Below are 20,018 nucleotides of genomic sequence, written 5' to 3' on the forward strand. Positions count from 1 at the left end.
TTGGTTCTATATGAAACTGGTGATTAGTCTGCAAGGATTGTTTTTTTCCCCACTGAAGATTTTATTAAGGAAGTAAATTTGCTTTTTTTTCCCGCACCGAAAGGTTGTACGGTATGAGCGGTTTCCCGGTGTGAAAACTCTCATCTCAATCTTTTTTTTCTCTTCCAGTATTCGTAAATCTAAATGGAATTAGTTGAGTCGGAAGCGGTTTGTGAAAGGAACAGACATGGTACATGGGCACAGCTTCCATCACGGTAAGACAGCACCAGCCAAAGCCCACTTGCTCAAAGCTCTTATTTCTTGTTTATACCCTGACGAGAAGAAGTACAGTAATCCTCCAACAGGACGCTGAATATCAGAGCAACAGATAAAACTAAAAAAAAAAAAAAAAAAATGAACCACAGCAGTGATATGTTGGGATGTACCAAATTTGAGGTGATACACAAACACACTGCACCTTTAAACTCACTGTTGAAGGTCACACTGTAAGTTCTTGTAGGTGTTTTTTTATTATTATTATTATTATTATTATTATTCTTTCATTTCTTTTTTCCTTGGAGGAAGAAGTATTCTGAAAACTGATTTGTGCCAATTGATGATTTCGATGTTTCGTGGTCTGGTTATCTAATTTTTTAATCATTTTTCTGGTTATTTCTGAGTTATTTTTAAAATGTGTTTTTTTTTAAACAGAGTTTGGTTAAGGCTCGAAATTTTTGCATCAAGTTACAGTACTGGCTTATAGGCTGAGCTTCTGAGCTATTTTGAGTCTATTGTCATAATAATTTATCATAATAATCATTTTCTTTACATGACAGAATATATAAATCATCATAATCAATGATGTACCAATAATTTCCTGTTATTATGATTATTTTGGGTGTTGTGTGCTCTTTGGGGATTCTTTAAGGTTACAGTCAGCACAGGTTAGCATTAGCATAACGCTGGTGTACAGTACAAATCCAAAATCTCCGATCCTTGTTGACTCAACCCTCCCTAAGCTGAAATCCAGCTGTGCAGCAAACAGAAAAAACAATGCGTGCATGTCACAGCCTTCCATCAAAAATGTGTTTGTCTCTCTGTTCTTGCAGTTGTTGCAAGTCTTCTCATACTTGGGTTGTCTGGGGCAACAAGGAAGGATACAGCAGGTAATCTCCGTCACCACAGCTGCCGCACATCTTCACATCCTCCCCTTCAAAGCCTTAATCTCTCACTTTTCTCTTCTTTTTTCGCTGTGTGTGTTTCAGTGAAAAACAATTCTGGAGTGAAGCCCGCAGGTCAGTGTGGAACGTGGGTGAAGGAACCAGAAGGAGGGCTCTTCACTTCTCCCAATTACCCAAACAAATACCCCCCAGACACAGAGTGTGTTTACATCCTTGAAGGTAAATATTCTCTTTAAGCACGACAGCAGCATGGTGATCCGGAATTTATTCCCCATAGCTGAGGCGTTCCTGGGGTTATCCTGGCGGGCAATCACAGTAACATCTTACAGAATGATGAGATGCATTGGTGTGGTAGACATGAGTGGCCACCTCAGGCTGGTATTTTCCACATTAGCAGGTGATACTTGATTGATCAGTGCACATAATCAGGTTATAAAATGACCAGAGTGAATGTAGGAGCCAAAGCTCTGGTGTTTTAGAGCTGAACTGACTAACAGCCAGGATTGGAGGTGTGTATTGAACGTGTGGGTGTGCTGATAATGAAACAGGTTCATCGTCTATCAATGAAAGCATGACTAATATTTTACTCCCTGCTCTGTGCAAGGTGGTGATTATTTTCATTGTGTCTTCCAGCCCCCCCAAGGCAGTGTATCGATCTGCACTTTGAGGAGAATTATTCCATCGAGTCCTCTTGGGAATGTAAATTTGACAACATCGAGGTTCGGGATGGACCGTTTGGCTTCTCCCCAATGCTCGGACGCTACTGCGGTCAGCACAGCCCGCCCGATATCAGGAGTAGCGGCCGATATCTGTGGATAAAATTTGTTACAGATGGTGAACTGGAAGCTGTGGGATTTTCAGCAAGTTACAACTTCACTGCAGGTACATTTTTGGCAGTTGTTTTGCCTTACTGCTCCTGTCACTTCATTTCTTTCTCTGTAAGCATATCCATGCTTTATAGCTCTAACAGCAAGGCTCCAAATGAATAACAAACATCATCCAGGGAACTCGCCCTTGTGGGAGCCTCTTGCAGTTTTATTGATTGCCTGTCTGCACACACTCAGTATTTCCATTGGCAATATACTGTCATTGGCTGGGACACTCTTGCGACTAGCTGGGCTGTTATTTCTTTTCTCGATATATTTGGAGTGATGTGGAGCAGTGTCAGTTTTTAATTCAGTTCAGCAGCACTACTCCTCAGTTTACAGAGCTGGAAGAGGCAGAGAGCGTGTAGCAAACTGATCGGTACTGTCCAACACAATGGTTGCATTTATTGTTTTGTTTGGTTTTCTTAATTTGCCTCATGTTTGGTTGAGATCCCATTACTGAAGCAGTGTGAGGATCGATGACAAGGAATCAGGGCAAAACCATGATTTAATATTCCTTCACCTACACATGACCGGGTTTAATAACACTGTCTACTTTTTAGTGTGATCGAGGCTTGAAAGGCACCGTGCCAGGAAACACGCATGCTATGCCAATTTGTCTCCACATTCACTGCACCTTCAGGGATATTTTACCTCTGGAGATTTGAGTGTGTCATTGTTTATATGAGGAACGCTTATGCAGTACATGGACCTGTCATCCAAAAAACATGCTGCTAGCTGTGGGCTACTGAAAAGAAAGCCATCGAGGTGAAGAGGGACCATAGATTTTTCTCTAAGGGCTTCGTGCGTGTGTTGTTATCAAGAAATCAGGACGGCGAAGCTCTCCGTGGGAAATTGCAGCGAAGAAGTGCAGTCAATAGCGATGAAATCTTTTGAGGGATAAAGTGAAGGACTTCATACTGTGGCTAATTAAGCAGAAGCACTGCTACTTCTTCTGAGATTTGTAAGAAGAAGTTGATGTAAAAGCGCATGAAAGCAAAACTGCTGCAGCTGTTACACTGTCAAATATGATGTTTTTCATGCAGTTCAGAAAGGACATGGAAAGCAAAAAAATAAAACAAAAACAAAGTGCAACCAAAGTAAAACATGAATCGACAGTGTCAGGCGCTGATATGTTCTGTCTTATAGAGATTGCTGTCTGCTGAGGCATGAATCTCTTATCCTGAAGCTCTGTTGTACTCATCAGTTGCTCTGTCAAATTTGATTTGCTATTTAGGATTGCACTGGTGATATCGCAGGCTATGGTTTAGCAGCTTAACATTTACCAGACAATAAAAGCTCCTGTGAGCTATGCTACCATTGAAGGATTAGTTGCCTGTTTTACGAAATTTGCTTCTCTTCTCATGTCAGATTGACACCACTCTCATGTCTGCACATTAAAAATGATGCCACTGTCAGCAGTTGGTTAGCTTAGCACAAAGACAGGAAACAGGAGGAAGCAGCTAGCCTGGCTATGTCAGGTAACAAATGGAAACAAAATCTGCCTACCAGCACCTCTGAAGGTGTGTTAAGACAGAAAGCTGTGTGACTTTCATATGAATTTGACCTTTTGTACACATCCCATTTACCAACTACTGTGCAATGTTAGCAAGAAGTGTACAAACTGTGTGTATAACAGCGTGTTTGTTTATGTGTTATAGTATCTCCTCTTTCCTTCCACCTATGTATGTTTATAAAGTAGTCATAGCTCCCAAGATAAGCATTTTTTTATTTTGCTCTAGCTAAAACATTTCCAACTAGCACGGACATGCTTTCACCTCGGTTTACACGGCGCAAGGGTAATTGCGTCCTCCATTGGCTTTGTATGCAATTTGCCTCAAAATGTGTCTGGACACACATTAAAAATCTCACTAATTAGGGCTATATCTTGTTTAGTATAAAAACCAGACTTCGGCTTTTGTACAGCAAACTGGCTAAGCTAACCAGCCTCAGGTGGTGTAGCATCATATTCACTGTACAATAAGTGGCATTGATCTTACATTATACTCAAGAGGGAAGAAAGCAAACCAGCCTATTTTCTAAAATGTCAAACTATTTCTTAAATAATTGTGAGCATTGAGCTATATTTTTATGTTCACCTCTACGTTACATGCTTGTCAAGGTTTCCTGGATTGACTGTCACCCCTAATGCATATGAATAAAAAGTACAGTATATCAAAGCATCACTACTGTAACTTCTAAAAAATATTTAATATGCATAAATATTACTACAAAAGAAAGATAATTTGTTGTTTTCAGCCTTAATAGTCAGAGATACAGAAACCAGACCACATTTTCTGTAATGCGCAGTTGAAGTATTGTTTCCTCTGCCTGCTTCTCTTGGGAGTCTCATTGAAATTTTGCTGAGAGGAAAGAAAAAAGCTCTGCCTCTCGACTTGATAGGAAATATCTGTGGCATATGATTTACATAATTAAAGAAGATAAAAGTCCTGAATTCACTCGACTTGATACTCTGAAAATCTGGCAATGTGAATAGCGTCTCACATCTGCAGCTGCTCTGTTAGCCATGCTAATTCACACAGCCCTCGTCTGATGAATGGGAGAGAAAAAAAGAGGCAACAAAGGTGACATGAATCAGCTCCTCTTACTCTCTTTGCTCAGTCATTTTAGGAGCGGAGAGATAAAAACTCTCATGCCTCTCCTTCACATTCTGCCAGTGTCCTTTCAGAGCCTCGCGCTCTTGATGACTAATGCGGTTAGTACAGGAGCCAGTGAATGAAGGAGCAGTGACTGGAATCTCACAATATCCGGTGTCACATTGAGGTCCTTCAGTGAAGCACTTAAAATCTGCAGATGCTATGCATTCAATTTATATGTGGCATCAGAGGAAGTACGAGATGCTGGTCTAACAGACACTAGAGACTGACTCAGAACACTGACTAAATGAACTTGGCTGCCAAAGCGATGTGATGTGCAATTTATTTGTCAAACAAATTACACCCGCATGCCTCATACTGGGTCTTTTCTTGCGTCACACAACCTTTACAGCAGTCCTTCTTACCTCTGCAGAACGCATTGGGGCTCGTTTTTGCAAGGGTTTGAAAACTAAACGAAGTTTTTGTGTTTGAAAATCACACTTGCAACCATTTCCTATTGAAATAATTCAGCTACAAAGAACACACTATCAATGATGAGACTGTCTAAGCGCCCGTGTAAGAATCAGTACATGAAAGCTTGCCAGACGTGGAGTCCATCTGGCAGGCTGCATGTGTGACTCTCTTTAGTTACCTGAGTGAATGAGCGTAGTCAGGAAATACCTCTGCCCACCAAACACATGTGGACTCCCAGGTGAACCATAGTTGCAGCTCTTGCTTCGCAAGCCCTGTCTGGCTATTTGCATGATAAAATTGATATGATGAGATATCTCTATAATACCAGATGTAAGTGAAAATGCCTGTGGAGTGGATTTCAGCATCCATGTAATGTATCCAGATACAGATCACATGTCTATTCCAGGTGTAAATGGAGCCTGTTTTCTGTTTACAGTCTTTGTGCCAAGGTAAGTGACGATATCTGGTTGTTTGTGGTTACCTTTACTGGACCAACATGAGAGTGGTGTCAATCTTCTCATGTAGCTCTTGGCAGGAAAATGAATAAGCCTGTTTCAGAAATGCTGGGCCGTTCCTTGCATACTGAGGCACCATTAGTGAGTTTCTCAAAACTGACAAGAAGCAGCACACTTCCACAACCATAACACCATAACATATCCAAACGGCACTTCAAAGCAGCATGCAGCGCTTACTGGAAGTGTTTCGCAGACGCCATCATGTTCTGCTGCTCCACAGTCAAGTCCACGTGTTAAAAAGCAGCTCAGTCAATTAAGTGAGGGATGCCTGAGACAGAGGGCTAAGTAGTAAACCACCTTCGAGAAGAGTTGTTCAGGAAAGGGCTGGAAGCCTCGGGCCCACTAAGGCAAGGCTGCTCGAATTTGCAAAATAATTCCTGGGATGATTTTCAGTTTTTTTGTTTCGTCCCTTCTGCCTTCCTCATTATTCTGCCCACACATATTCATGGTGGACACAGCAATTTCGTTTTGAAATAGTGGCACCTTGTCAAAGTGCGATATTGAGCCGCCGTCTACATGCTAACTCCGCTGGTGTGGTGATCCAAATGGAAGCAATGCACATGTGAAGTTGCCTCCCCTGGATCCACATCATCTCTGGAGGTCAGCGGCAAAGCCAAAGTCTTACATTTTTTACAAGCAGCCTCGCAGTATAGACACAAAATCTAAAATTGCAAGTGGAAGCGTTGAATGCAGCATGAGCAGGAGGGGAGAAGCTACTGAGTTGTGGAACCAACATGTGTACATTTCGGTGTGTATGTGTGTGTGCAAGGCTGTCGGGGGAGTTGAGCTGCATTCTGCTTTCAGGTCATCGTAGGGCGCCGTGACCTCAGAACCCTGTGGACTGGTAGATTAAGTGGTATTTCAACACCTTAAGCCAAAGCCAGAGCAAATAAAAGCTGCAAGTTCTCCGCCTCTTGCTCCCTGTGCTCTGATCACTGGCTGTTTGCAGAGACCAGGCGGACACTGCTATAGCATTTGTGCCTTTCCTTGATCCAAGGACTTGTGATATACTGTTTCTTTACGTGATATATATATATATATATATATATATATATAGTATACTCATGTGGCCCATTAGGGTTTCAGCTGCTGCTTAGATGTGATCTCTGAATACATTTAAAGATGAAATGTGAAGACTTTTCTGTGTTGTTTCAAGAAAAATGACATGAACAGAATTGGATTTGTGTAGTTGCGAGTGCTAAATGCATTTTTTTTTTGCATTTTTATGTATTTGGTTAACCTATTAGAGGCTGTCAAGTGTTGTCTGGGGAAAATGCTTGGTAACATTCCTTGGACCTTTTCTCTAATATTTGTAATTTAAATGAGGACATTATGCAACTTTGTGCCAAAGACAAACTAATATTCATGATGGTGGAAAAAAAAAAACTTGTTCGTTCGTGGAATGAAACAGTGAAATGGAAATTGGTCAACACAACAATTCAGCCTCACATGTTACCAAAGGTACCTTCATTAGGACTGTCGCTGTATGTTTTCTACCATTAAGAATTCAGGCCATGACTAATGAATCCATAATCAAGGCGACACTGATTGATATAAGTGCCTTATAGCCCAACCAAGCTCTAACTGCACTGAAATGAGTCAAATGGCATTTAAGATTATAGCTGGAATAGGATATATGGGCCTATCATAAAGGACGCACGGCCATGAGATTGAGCCTAGATGGGCTCAAACTGGAAAATTGAAAATTGAACGGTAGAGATCGACTCTTCGCTCTTGGAGGGAAGTGACTTCGGCAGCACCACTGCTGGGGCTGGTCAGAAAGTCCAGTGAGTTCCCAGTCTCACATCTGCCTCCAAAGTCATTTGCCAGTGGCAGCTCCCGACATTTAAATGGTCGAGTCGCTTTTCGTTCAGTTGCATCCACGAAATTCTCAGAATGATGTTTCCAAAGAGACTGACATTCAGCAGATTGGCAGAAGGGGTGTTATAATTAATTTACTGTATTTTAGGACAGAACTGAACTCCAACCTCAGTAATATACAGTCTAGGAGATGCTGACCGTTAGATCTGGGGCTCTTATCCCAGATTTCTGGGAAGTCTTGGTATTACACTTTATTGCACAACAAAATTTTCACTTTTTCATACACAAAAAAGATCACAAGCTCACAGTTGTGCTCTTGTCATTGAGGTCTAGAAAATCCTGACAGGTATTTGCTTTTGTCATTTCGGATGTACGACTGCTGACTGGCAGTTCTCTCCTATAACATTTTTCCTACTATTGATTGGACGATTTTTTAAAAAGAAGAATCACATAAATCTGTCTGTAGGTGAGAACCAGAACATGCAGCTGCAGATTCACGACTGGTGGAGGAGTTAAACTGGATGTCTCGTTGTGGAAAGTGAGCTTGTGAAGATGTGCTCTGGCTTTTTCTCTTGTGGCACCTCTCAACCTAAATCCAATAAAAACATTGTCAAAACTTTGTCCTGTACTGGCACGGCACCTAAGGCGCCGGGAGTAAAATTTCATTTTCCGTGGCCCAGCACCGGCAGAGGTGGAGATTCACAAAGGAGCGCAGAGGGAAGGTGGAGGGGATTCATGAGTGGAAACGGAGAGAGAAAATCTCATGTGGTGCATTTTCTCCCAGGATCCCAGCGAGGAGTGTGTTTGCCTGGATGAGCTGCTTGCATATAGCTGCTCCTCATAAATCACACAAAAAAAGATCTTCCTTCCAATGTTTTGCTCTAATGCTTTTTGTCATTAGTGCTCCCTACAGTGCAAGTCACTTTCTCCAGGAGTTCTCCCCCTGCCTGCTCTTTCTCTGATTGTTATTGTTGTGTTGCCTCCACTGGGAAAAAATGTAGGTGTACATTACTCACAGCATAGGTATGCTCCTCATGCGTGACTCATTTCAGGGTAAAACAGCCAGACAAAGAAACAGACCTGTATTTGAATGCCAGGCCGAGTCTCTCATCTAGCTGTGTGTTTTTGAGTTATGGCGGCCCACATCAGTCTCATTTCCAAAACACTCCCCTGCGGCCGCATGTGTTGAGGAAGAATGACGGCCGCTGCGTTCGAGCTCAGCTGAAGACACCCTTCTCCTCCGCACTGCCTCTGTTTGAGCGAGGCGAGATGGATGGGGATGGAGCGAGTTAGTATTGCAGGCACACCTCTTGCAGCTGTGGAAGAGGTCGGTCGCACCCTCGCTCTCCTCGCTCATCTCTCTGTCTCTGGTCTTCTCAGCTAACACTGCCTCTTTTCATCTCTCCTCCGCCCTCTCCCCGACACGAATGGCTCGTGCTCCCTGCCAGATCCATGTGAAGGGAAATGTCCAGGCGCGCATGTTTAAATGCTTTCTGTCATGGGCCCGGAAATTCAGCAATGCAACCACCAGTGCCCACATTAAAGGATAAGGCCACTTTATTGCAACCTGTATCTTATTATTCATAGTTTGTGCCACCACTATCTGCAATAATAACATTGCGCTTACCAAGTTAATAGCAGAGATTTTGACGTCAGTGCAAGTTGCATGGGGCAAGAAATGGGCTAAACCCAGAGCGAACAGTAAAATTGCTGCCCAGACTTCCAGTTCTGTTGCAGCTTTTCCAACAACAACGGGTTATTACTGGCATTTCAAGTGTCGTCACCATTAGTCTAACCTTTAAGTAAAGTGGTTCAGAGTCAGCAATGTGACTAAAATGTCTTTTTTGCAACACATTTTATCATCTGAACCCTCATGTTTCTGCCTTGTCTGACTTACCAACAGAAAATCCTTTATACCAGCTGTCAATGCCCCACCACCAGTATTGAAAACCAATTAATTTCATTGAGAAACCAATTCAATTCAATGGAAGTACTTTGAGCAAGTCTGACCCACAATTTGGCTTTGTTGACTAATAGCAAACCATCTCCCCAATGCGGACATGCGAGTGGCTGGAGACTCTTAAAAGAAGCTGTCGTAGCTTATTACGCATTTTTAATAACCCTCCTATGTTGGAGTGTGCTTTGTTTCCGGCTGGCTAGCATGTTAACAGCGAGCTAGCCCGCTGCAGTGGTTTACCAGCTCTCCTGCTCCTCCCCTGACTTCACGCCTCGCTCCGTCCTCCTCAGCAGAGACGTCCCGGCACAGGATGTTCACCGCCTTATCAGACAGCAAGCCTTCGCTCAGGGGACGACCAGTCTGAGTTTAGCGCTCCGTGGAACCTAACTCACCGTCCAACAGGACGCCTGATACTTATGTCCTTTGGCTGTTTCTGCAGCTCCCAGCCAATTACCCCGCAGATCAATCAGCGGCTCGGCCTTCCTCCCGCTTCCGTCCTCTGTGGCGGTTTGTTAGCCGGGCCTGCTGTTCAGCTGCAGATGCTGTGGGGGTCAGGGCACCGCTCTGTTGTAGCTGGAAGTCTGCAGTAATGTAAATCACGCTGGGTGCGGGGGTTTATTTGTGGTCTGGTTCAGGGAATTGGACTTGAAGGGGTCGTGTGTGCATTGTATCTACTGTGCACACACACACCGCATGTATCAATACCCGTGTGTAAATACAGAACACTGCAACATGTGTATTTGTGTGTGTTTGTCTACATCGTGCATCTTGCCAATCTGTACCGGACCCGTGAGACCCGCTGCTTTCCTATTCAAACCCCTGTGTGCTTCCTGTGCTGCATCCACAGAGCGACCTGCTGTGTATTAACGCAGTGTTTGCTACATTATACACATGATGCATATGGTCTTTGCTCTCAAAACTGCATTAGAAATTAGCTGGGTTGTTGTGTGTTTTTTTCTCTTCCTCTGTAGGTATAACAGCTCGCCTAGGGCTCTTTGTTTCATTAGCCTATCACTGTTGTGGATCCGTGGCTGTCATGCTGAGAGCCTGACTCCCTCCATTATGCTGTATTAGGCAGCAGTGAGATTGAGCTGTGCATTTTATCTCTGCACACATTAAGGCTTCAACCCTTTGAAAACGTCTCGGAGAATTATTCTCTTTAGAGTTGACTGAAAAGGTCTTTTCATTTTTGGAAGGTGGATGAGCATTGTTTGCTCATCGCTCCTGATTTGTACCTCTGATTTCAAAGGACATCACAGAGCAGATTGCTTTCCACGCATGGCGAGTTTTGCTTTTGTTTTCATCTTCGCACCGGTGGGATACGTCCTTAGGAAGTTTCTGGATTAACATACAGGGATAAAAAGTCTAATAACTGCCTCAGAAGGAGTATGAGTGATGAATGTTTTTATTATCTACACGTTTTCCTCCATCCGTTTTGGCAGTGGATTGGACTCTGCATTCCCAGCTTATCATCTAAATCACATTTGGCATCAGGGTAATCTAATAGGTAATGGAAAGCTTTTGTTTTGCCGCTGGGAAAGAAGGAGAGCAAGACCATGATGGGATTATGAAATGCGGAATTTGAGTAATCCTCACAACATTTCAGAACGACAGAACAGTTGTGGACTCAAGCACACACCCACAACAATAATACTCCCCTATAGGAAATGACAATAAAATGACTTGATGGTGCATTTCATGAAATGAAAGTGCAGCTCGGGTCATATACCAGCTGTCCCGCTGTATGTACTGTTGGGACTGTGTTGGAGGGTTAATACATGTCATTACCGTCTGATAGGCTTATGGAAAAGCCACGACAAGTGGTTTATGCCTCACAACTGACTCTCTGGCTCCTCTCAGTCCATCATGTTTTCTTTATTCAAGGGTTCAACCAAGGACGAAATATTCAATGTAGTGATAGATTTGTAAGCCATTTTTTTTTCACTCTTGGGCCTGTGTCAAATGTCCTTGTTATCATATTTAGTCAACCTCATCGTATATTATTAGTCAGGTTTTATTGTGAAAAATGAACTATTTTTGTCCCATTTTAATAAAAGAAAACTGGTGACATTTGCGTCTTTTCAGTCATCATATTTCACTGAATATTTCAGTCAAGTCTGGCCAAAACCTTAAATTTTTTGTTATTTAAGTCAAACTTATTCGAATAAGGTTTTATCTTGTCACTATCTGCTGAAAAACACAGGCTGGTTGGTCAGGTCAGCGGTCTAATGCTGTCAGTTTAAGGAACACATGCAGATGAATTTTTATGGTAATGTAAAGGACAAATAAGCTGTTTGATGTCATCAAACACGTCAGTTTGCAAGTTAGCTGCTCGGGTGCGTGCAAGGTCGTCGAAAAACATATTTAATAGTTTTTGTTAATAAAATGAACACGAAATGAAATAAAATTTGTGTACAAAGCAGAACAGAAGGAGCCTGTAACGGTCTGTATTTGTGCTGGGTTTGGAGAGGCGGTTGTGATGTGAGGCCGGATTTTACAGCTCATTCATAACCGTAATGGCAGAATTTCCAGGCCAGGCGAGGCTAAATTTCCTACAAAAAGACCTGCTTGGTTTTCGTGCCTCCTCCTGTTTTCCCCCCGTCTGTGTGAGGGATGGTTATTGCACCCAGAGGATCCATCATGAGAGCTCGCGGGCCGCTAAACAGTTCCTACAGGAAAGCCCCGGTTAAATTTGAATGCACACCGTTTGTCGTCCTGAAGGTGTGAGTGACACTTGGTTTCCGGAGGCGCCGGGCAGATGGTGCGATGTTCTATGCAGTTGTTTCAGCTCACTTTCAGCCATTTTGCTGAAGGTGTCAAACATTTGCTTGGCTCTGACGCCCTGAGCCACGCAAACTGAAAGAAGTGTCAGGGTGACAACGTAACAAACAGGAACCTTGGCGTGTCGGCCTCTCTCGTACATTTTGTCTCCTTTAGTCCTCGTCAAAGCTCAAATTGCTCATCCATCTGTGGTTATTGTGGTGCAGGGGGGTGCGACAGAACATTTTTATTGCCTCCTCAGACCACTGGCTGTACACCAGTGGAGCCCAGCAAGTCAATTAAGACCATCGTCTTCCATTGGATGACTGAAGTCTCTCTGGCAGATTGCCACGAGCAAGGACCTGGAAAAGTCAGGAAGTCGATCATGTGTGTTCATCTCTGTTTCTGTCTCAACAAACACTAACAGCTTGCTGAACAGCATGGCCTTGCTGGCATTTCATTTTCCATTTGGCAAGCTCGATTAATCACAGCACTCCTATACAATGCGACGCACGTGGCCACCCATCGCTGCTGGCTCTCATTATTCCCCGGCGCGGGGAAATGTGCGGCCGGGGAAGGAGCGAGAGGAGCGCCATGGCTGCACCGCACAGAAGAACGACAGAAAGGAGGAAGAACTGGGCGATGCAGAGGAAGATCTGGATTGCTGTGAATAGGTTGCGGCTACGCTGTGAGGAAGGCTGATAAAAGATTGGGACTCCTCCATGTCCCCTCAAGGCCCTGCCTCCATCTGAATATTCATTCAGCTGACACTGGCTTTTCTCGCCACCGCCTATAAAAGGATGCCAATTGGCTTTTGCCTCGTGGCCTCTAATAAGCCTCTGTGCCTAACATGCATACAAACGACTCTTGGTGACACACAAACACACCAAGTGATTTCTGCCTCGAAACCACTCGAACTGCCCACGCTCACTATGTTTAAATTGCTGCGCGTGAAAAACGCATTTCGACAGCAGATAACAGTTTTTCTGTGACAGTTGTTTGGTTTCCTATCTCCAGGATTGAAATTGAGACTGGCTGACTTTATCTCCTTTCATGTGTGCACTATGATTGTTTAGTCATTCTGTATAATGAAATATCTGATCTGCTGCAGGGGGATAAATTTGTTTTGGAAATCCTTCAGTTTGTCAAAAGAAAAAGCAGATTATTCATCCATGCAGCACATTTATGTAATTCTGATTCTGCTGTGATCCTGCATAGTGAGGTTTACCGTGAAGCAACTTTTATGAAATTGTAATTTTGCTGATAGTACTGCGCCTGAATCTGTTTTCTGGAAACTCTGCAGATACAGCAGTCTGTGAGGATCATGCACACTGACTCTGGCTATGTAAACAAGAGAAGTAACAGTCACTGGTGGAAAAAGTCGCTTTAGCAGTGAGCATGCACGTGCATGTGCTGTGCTCATCCAAGGCTTGAGTCAAGATGGATTTTATCTGGGGGGGAACTACTCAAATCTGTATGCTACTCCTAATCCCTGCGCACAAACACAGACATGCACACTGGACCTCCGCTGAGCAGCTACATCTGCACCCTGAGATCAGAAAAATCCTCCTCAGTTTGGGCTCCAGTTTGTTTGCGGAGGTGACGTCGGTTTATGCGCCGGCTGTAAAAAAAACAAAAAAAACAGGCATGTTTGAGTGGCGAAGAGTGAAACCATGTGCGTTTTATCTTCACGTGGAACAAACATGCAGCACAGCGTCGCACATGCTTTGTCCGCTTCCCTCAAAATACTTATTCACGGCCGCCCTCGCCATGTACAGCAATCTTAAATATTCAGGCGTAATCCTTTTGGGGCTCTTCTGGTAAGATGTAGAATTCAAGTGAGATTGAAATCGCCATCCTTCCCCCAGATAACTGCGTGCCACAAGGACATCATTTTCTTTTTCTTAAATTAGAAAAGATTAGGTTGAATCTGTGGGGCTCGGCTCAGAATTCTGTCGCCCTCTGGGCAACACTTTATTTCCTGGTATTTCAGAAGTCTGCCAACTTTACCTTCTGATTTAGTTGATATTTCACAGTGTCTCTCTAACTCTGTCTCTTTGTTATAGCAGGGGATAATATGTGTGCGGGTGCGGGCCGCACAGCCGTTTCAGAACAGAGGAAAATCATTCGTCTTTGTGCAAAATTAACTTCGCTTGTGATTCCGCAGACCTTTGACTTGCTCTCCTCCGGTGTTTGACACGGAGCAACTGTACTGTTAATTCCATCTAAAGCCACATGCAAAAGGCCACGCCACCGCACACACGCAGCACAGTTTACTGTGTTTATAATCCCACATCCGTGAACTAATCTCCACCGCCACAGTATTTATTTCACCACGCCACAGAGTGAGGTAAGAGGGCCCGAAACAGCCTCACAGGGTCGTACATGAGACAGAGAAATAAAGAAATGTGGGAGATGGTGTTGGGATTAGGTTTAAAGCCCCCTTAAAGAAACCTCATTGTGTATTTGTAGCTTATGGGAGAGATTGAATGTGATCAGGAGGGAAGTCTGAGCCACTGATTGTATCGTGCTCTGCCTCTGAAGAGGCGAGGCTTTGTGGAAACTTAGATTGTGGCAGAAAAAATGCTTAAATGGAGTGCGTGGAGAGGAGGGCTTTGGCGTGGCTTAAATATTCATTTGCTGGTGGCACTCGCTCTGGAGTGAGGTTTTAGCTCCTAGCGGTGGATCTCTTGACACACTGCTCGTCAAACATGCGCGGTTTTGCCCCTCTGGCTGATACAAAGGGTATTTTAAACAATCTGGCATTTGAGCGCTGAGCTGCAGAGCGTTTATTCTTCTTCTATGAAAGGCGAGGACGGCCTTTTAAACTTGGTGCTGTGCAGTGTGAGCAGTCGGATACTTTTGCCATTTTTCTACATTTGCTCACTGTTTACCTGGGGAGGGAGCAGCCAGAGACATGTGTGACAGGTGTTGAAAGCCACTTTCTTTCACCTGTAGTTGGTTGCATGGTTACCTATTGCCTGGGCATGTTTAAGTGAGCATGTTTAGCTGAAAACTCAGCTCTGATTGGACAGTTGTTTTCTCCTTTGGCGCACCATGAAGTGGTTTGCATGTCAGGGGAAATTTAAACTCTACATTGCGGTGGGCGACTTTTGAGTCCAATCACCTCAACTAACCAGCAGGGGTCGCTAATGCAATGCTAGTAACATACACAATCCCTCAACGGCTCCCCAACACGTGAACAAATTTAGCTGTGTTTGTTGCAGCTAAGACTGAGACGCCGCTGCCAGGAGCTGCTCTCTGGTGCTTGGTGGTGATGGCCTGCAGTGTGCCCCTGTAAAACTTTATTTGATGGTAAAACCCACAACTTTCCACACGTTGGCACCCTATTCTGCAGCAAGGCAGTCGCAATGATGCCGTCGCTACGATCCGCAGCAGTGACGGCAGCTGTTTAGTTTGCAGTTGATAAAAGTTTTGAAAGCCAATAAGCATCAGCTAAGAATGGAAAATATGACCAAGCTAACAAAGTGTGAGACTGAAGTCCTCATGCTGTTGATTGTGATGCATGAAGATACAAACATGTTGTGAAAGACTTTGCTGTGTGTGTGTGTGTGTGTGTGTGTGTGTGCAGTATTGAACTTCTATTGAGTATTGAGTTTATGGCCCAAACATAGTAAAAGTGCTGTTCTTTTGCTGCTTCAGGTATTGTAGTTCATGTCCCAACCATGCCAAACAGTGCTAAATGAAACTGCTTTTTATCAGTGAGCGTCGTGTTAATTTGTTTGGCACAGCTTGTGTTTTGTCAACACGCCTCAGAATCTCTTTCGGGTGTCCTGATTGGGATTTGGTTTTTCATTTCATTAAATGCGAGGAGGATTTCATCAGCTCGAGGCAACAGTTTGCCTGCGGATCAGATGTGAAGCAGCGGAAATGATAGTATTTTCCTCCCATAAAGTAGCAGATGGGATTAGATGAGGCAGCAGGTGACAAAAGCGTCTCCATGAGGGCAGGGCGTGCAGCAGTGCGCCTCTCGTGCCATGGGTTTATTGACAGCGAGTTAGCGTTGCATCTTCATCACTTTCCCTCTTATGTCATTGCACCTTTTTTTTTCTTTTTTTTTGGAGAGATCTGTGCTGCAACTTGCTCGGTGTGATTAGCCAGCACACCAAAGAGCAGCGCTTCATTACAGTGGAGTGGGATTTTTATTTGATCTCACTCTTTTAGCTTCTTTTTTTTTTTTTTTAACACCTTTTAATACCTCTCCTGATGTCAGATTCAAACTCTCACGGTAATGTGCCTACAAGCCCCCCCCACACACACACACACATGCATGCACACACACACACATGCACGCACACACGCCCTCTATCAGACACAAAAAGCCAATTTGAGAAAATTAAAAATCTTTTAAAAGGATGTAGTTATCTCACCCTTTTCCGACGGACATTTTTATGTCACTCAATTGATGCATGACTGCTTCCATTAACTTCTGATCCCTAAGTTGGTATAAATACTCTTTTCAATTTAGATAGTGGCGAGCGGTGAATGGGGCGTTGCGTCGGCGTGCATGTAGAGTGCCGACCTCCGCCAGACTTCCTGACGAATCATTCATTCTTTCGCGATTAAGCTCATGTTCTCCGACTGCGGCTCTGCCCGCACATTCAAAGAAGCTGCCGTCTCTGGTGACGTGGAGATATACATCTTTCAATCTTTTATGCTGACGAAAGCCTGAAATTGCATATGTGAATCTTCTGTAACACAACCCCCCTGCGCCACTATCTGATCCTCTCAGTCATCTCAATCAATTTGCCGTCCCTTTCTGTAAGCAGATGCCGGTTATTTATCTTCTCCGTCATCCGCTCCTTCACTCACTTACCCGGGATTTATGCGGCGTCGGAGCAACCTTGTATTTTTGCCCTCACGCCCATTCCTCTGAGGCTCATAGCCTGTAAGTGTGTGCGAGAAAGAGGGAGAGGGAGAGATAGCGACACTCTAATGGGGCTTATCAAAGTCAACCTGAATACTCTAACAGTCTGGGCCTGAACATCAAAGCCTAGTCTCCACTCCACTGCCAACCACTCCGGACATCCATCAAACACCCGGGCAGGAGAAAGCCTAAATTGACTAAATTGGATGACGGAAATGTTTGTATTGTAAGAACAAACATTCTGATGAAGGGCTAATCGCAGTGCGTCAGCGTGACTGTGATAAAACCTGACATTTTTGGGGAGTTTGCTCAAAAGGTGTCGCAAGAGGCCGCTTCCTATTTGAAGCTGTGCGAAAGAATGAAGGAGCAGCCGTCCTCATCGGCAGATTATGCCAGAACGCCGCGAGGCCTGCTCCAACATACTTTATGACATGCTATCGATTCAAGAGAAGATGAAAGGAAATGCTGTGTGATTTGATTTCTCATTCAGGGGTCTTAATTCCCCCTGACACGCATTGAGAAACAGACGGTCCTTTTGATTGCGGAGAATCTGACCAACAGGGTTATTCTCTCTGGGAGATCAGAGTGTTTCTCCCCCTTTTTTTTTATTAGACTTCAAAGGTTACATACAGAAGTAAATGCAGTGTGTATACAGTATATATATATTCATCTTTCTGATAGCTGTGGGCACACTTTAATCCATCATGAATCTGTGTGTGAGACTGTGTCCATTTGGATATACAGTGATGTCTGCATACTTTCCTGGCAGTGATAAATGAAACTGTTTTTAAAGTAAGAATAAATAAAAACAACAACAACAACAACACAGCTTTGCACAGTGAAGCCATGCAAGGGATGAAAATCAATTATGTGGATTGCACTTTGCATTCCCCACAGGTCACCCCAACATATATTTGCATAAAGCTGATCATGCTTCACTTTGAATTGCATAGGGCCATCTTCTCAGCAGCCATATTCTTGCCACTCTTAAATGGAGTGTTGCAGTTAGGTTTGGGCATCAAACAGAAATGGATTTTGGTGCTATGATGCTCAGCGAGATAACGGCCGCCCCTTCTCAGGCATATTTATGGCTGTAGTATTGTGAAAGGAGAGGTTGGAGATGAGCTGAAGGGACTGTATTGACCATGTGCTTCGGGTCTTGACGAGAAGCAATGCAATCTGTTCAGATCAATTCAAATGATTTCTGAAAAGTGATTACAAATGAGCGTATTCAAAGAATCAGCATGTTAATGATGCCTCATAATGAAAAAGAAAATTCATTTACCCGTGTGCACAACAAGACTAAGAGTCTACAGTCAGCGGCTCTGTGAGGCTGCACTGAGCCACAGCACTGCTACGAGCTAAAAGCTAGCATCAGCATGCTCACAGTGACAATGCTGATATGCGTATGCTAAGCGGGCATCATGCTTACAATGTTCATCTACTTAGTTTAGCATGTTAGCATGATAACATTTGATAATGAGCCCTCAAAAAAAGGACAGAAGAACTGAGGCTGAAGGGAACGTCACTGATTTTGCAGCTATTTGGTCACAAGTGAACGTAATGGACGAATAGAAAATGGAACATGATGGTGGCGCTAGATGCTAATTTTGTCACAACTTAAAATAAGGATGCATATCAGGATTGTTTGTCTATAAAATAACAAAATATCCGACAACATATCGTAATGTGAATTTTTTTAAAACTAATTGATAATTACAAACATGTTCGTGCACACGTTCACATATCACACACACGCCATGTGTTTCCATCAAACTGCAGCAGTGTAAATGCAGCGTAAGCAAGCTGCAAAGCCCAGTGCACCAGCGACACACATGCACACAGGCGTGCGCGCACACACCTTAACTGTATAGTTATTGATTGCTCCTCTCTATTTTGCTGAGACAGATGCTGTTTCTCCCAGGATGCTACTAGACCGCTTGGCTTGTGGCCTCTCCCTCTGCCTCCCTCTCTTCTTTGCTAGAAAGCTATCCTTTATCAGCAGCCACGTGCACACACACACACACACACACACACAAATGCTCACCTCAAGTCATCACATCGCTACTAATCACCTGCCGCTCTCTCTTGAATCTCGACAGCTTGCAGTCCTTCACGTTTGTCTTTCTCCCGCTCTCTGCCTCTGTCAGGCTCTGTTTTCTCCTCATTCCCCATCACTCGTTTTTCTCCCTTTCTTGTTTAATAGTGTGTATTCTTTCACCTCCCCGCCATTTCTCCACCATCTGCTGTTTCCTCATGCTCTTTCCACTCCCTGTCCTTCACTTTTTCTCAGCAGCCAGGACCAGTTTTTCTTGCCTGGTCCCTCTTTGTGTTTCAGCCTGTTATTCCTGCCATTCCTCAGTGGACGGGTTGTACTCTGCCTCTGTCTCTCAGAACCTCGCCGGGCATCTCGCCGGCGCGCCGCCCCGCTTCATCGCCAAACTCCATTATAGTTTACAGAGCACAGAAAAATGATTTCCCTCTGCTGATTATTTCCTAAATTAGGGCTGCAACTAACGATGACTTTCACTGATTAATCTGTGGATTTTTTAATTGTTTAGTCCATAAAATTTTGAAAACTGCCTGCCGCCAAAGAGACGTCTTCACTTTGCTAGTTTTTACCAACTAACTAAAATCTAAAGATATTCAGTTTACAATGATGTAAAACAAAGAAAAGTAGCAAATCTTGGCTTTTGAGATGAGAAAATGCTTGAAATTTGTCTTTTATGGATTAGTTTAAACAATCAGTTATCAAAATTGTTGCAGCTTCAGTTGCTGATAGACTAATTGACTCTTTGACTAATCGCTACAGCTATGGTGTAACCTGAATCATCTTACTCATTTGTGACACATATTCATACCATTATCCTCCTTTTTTAGGTGGAGAAAAACACAACATATTGATATGATTACTCAAGAGAAACAGAAATGTTCCGTGGTGGAAGACAGAAAGTGGAAAAACTCTTTCTGCTTACTCTGA

The 20,018-nt window shown here is 43.6% G+C and overlaps 1 protein-coding gene across 2 annotated transcripts in view; it reads left to right on the top strand.

Moving 5' to 3' along the window:
* The first annotated feature begins 226 nt into the window (after window positions 1-226).
* neto1l (neuropilin (NRP) and tolloid (TLL)-like 1, like) overlaps window positions 227-20,018 on the top strand; it is a 63,140-nt gene continuing 43,348 nt past the window's right edge. For both annotated transcript variants that reach the window (XM_041961747.1, XM_041961748.1), the window contains exons 1-4: window positions 227-254; window positions 1,089-1,145; window positions 1,245-1,379; window positions 1,794-2,042. In XM_041961747.1, coding sequence (XP_041817681.1) covers window positions 227-254; window positions 1,089-1,145; window positions 1,245-1,379; window positions 1,794-2,042 — 469 coding nt within the window. The remainder of the gene's footprint in view (window positions 255-1,088; window positions 1,146-1,244; window positions 1,380-1,793; window positions 2,043-20,018) is intronic.

The sequence above is a fragment of the Chelmon rostratus genome, chromosome 20 (genome assembly GCF_017976325.1).
Source record: "Chelmon rostratus isolate fCheRos1 chromosome 20, fCheRos1.pri, whole genome shotgun sequence".
NCBI lineage: Eukaryota > Metazoa > Chordata > Actinopteri > Chaetodontiformes > Chaetodontidae > Chelmon > Chelmon rostratus.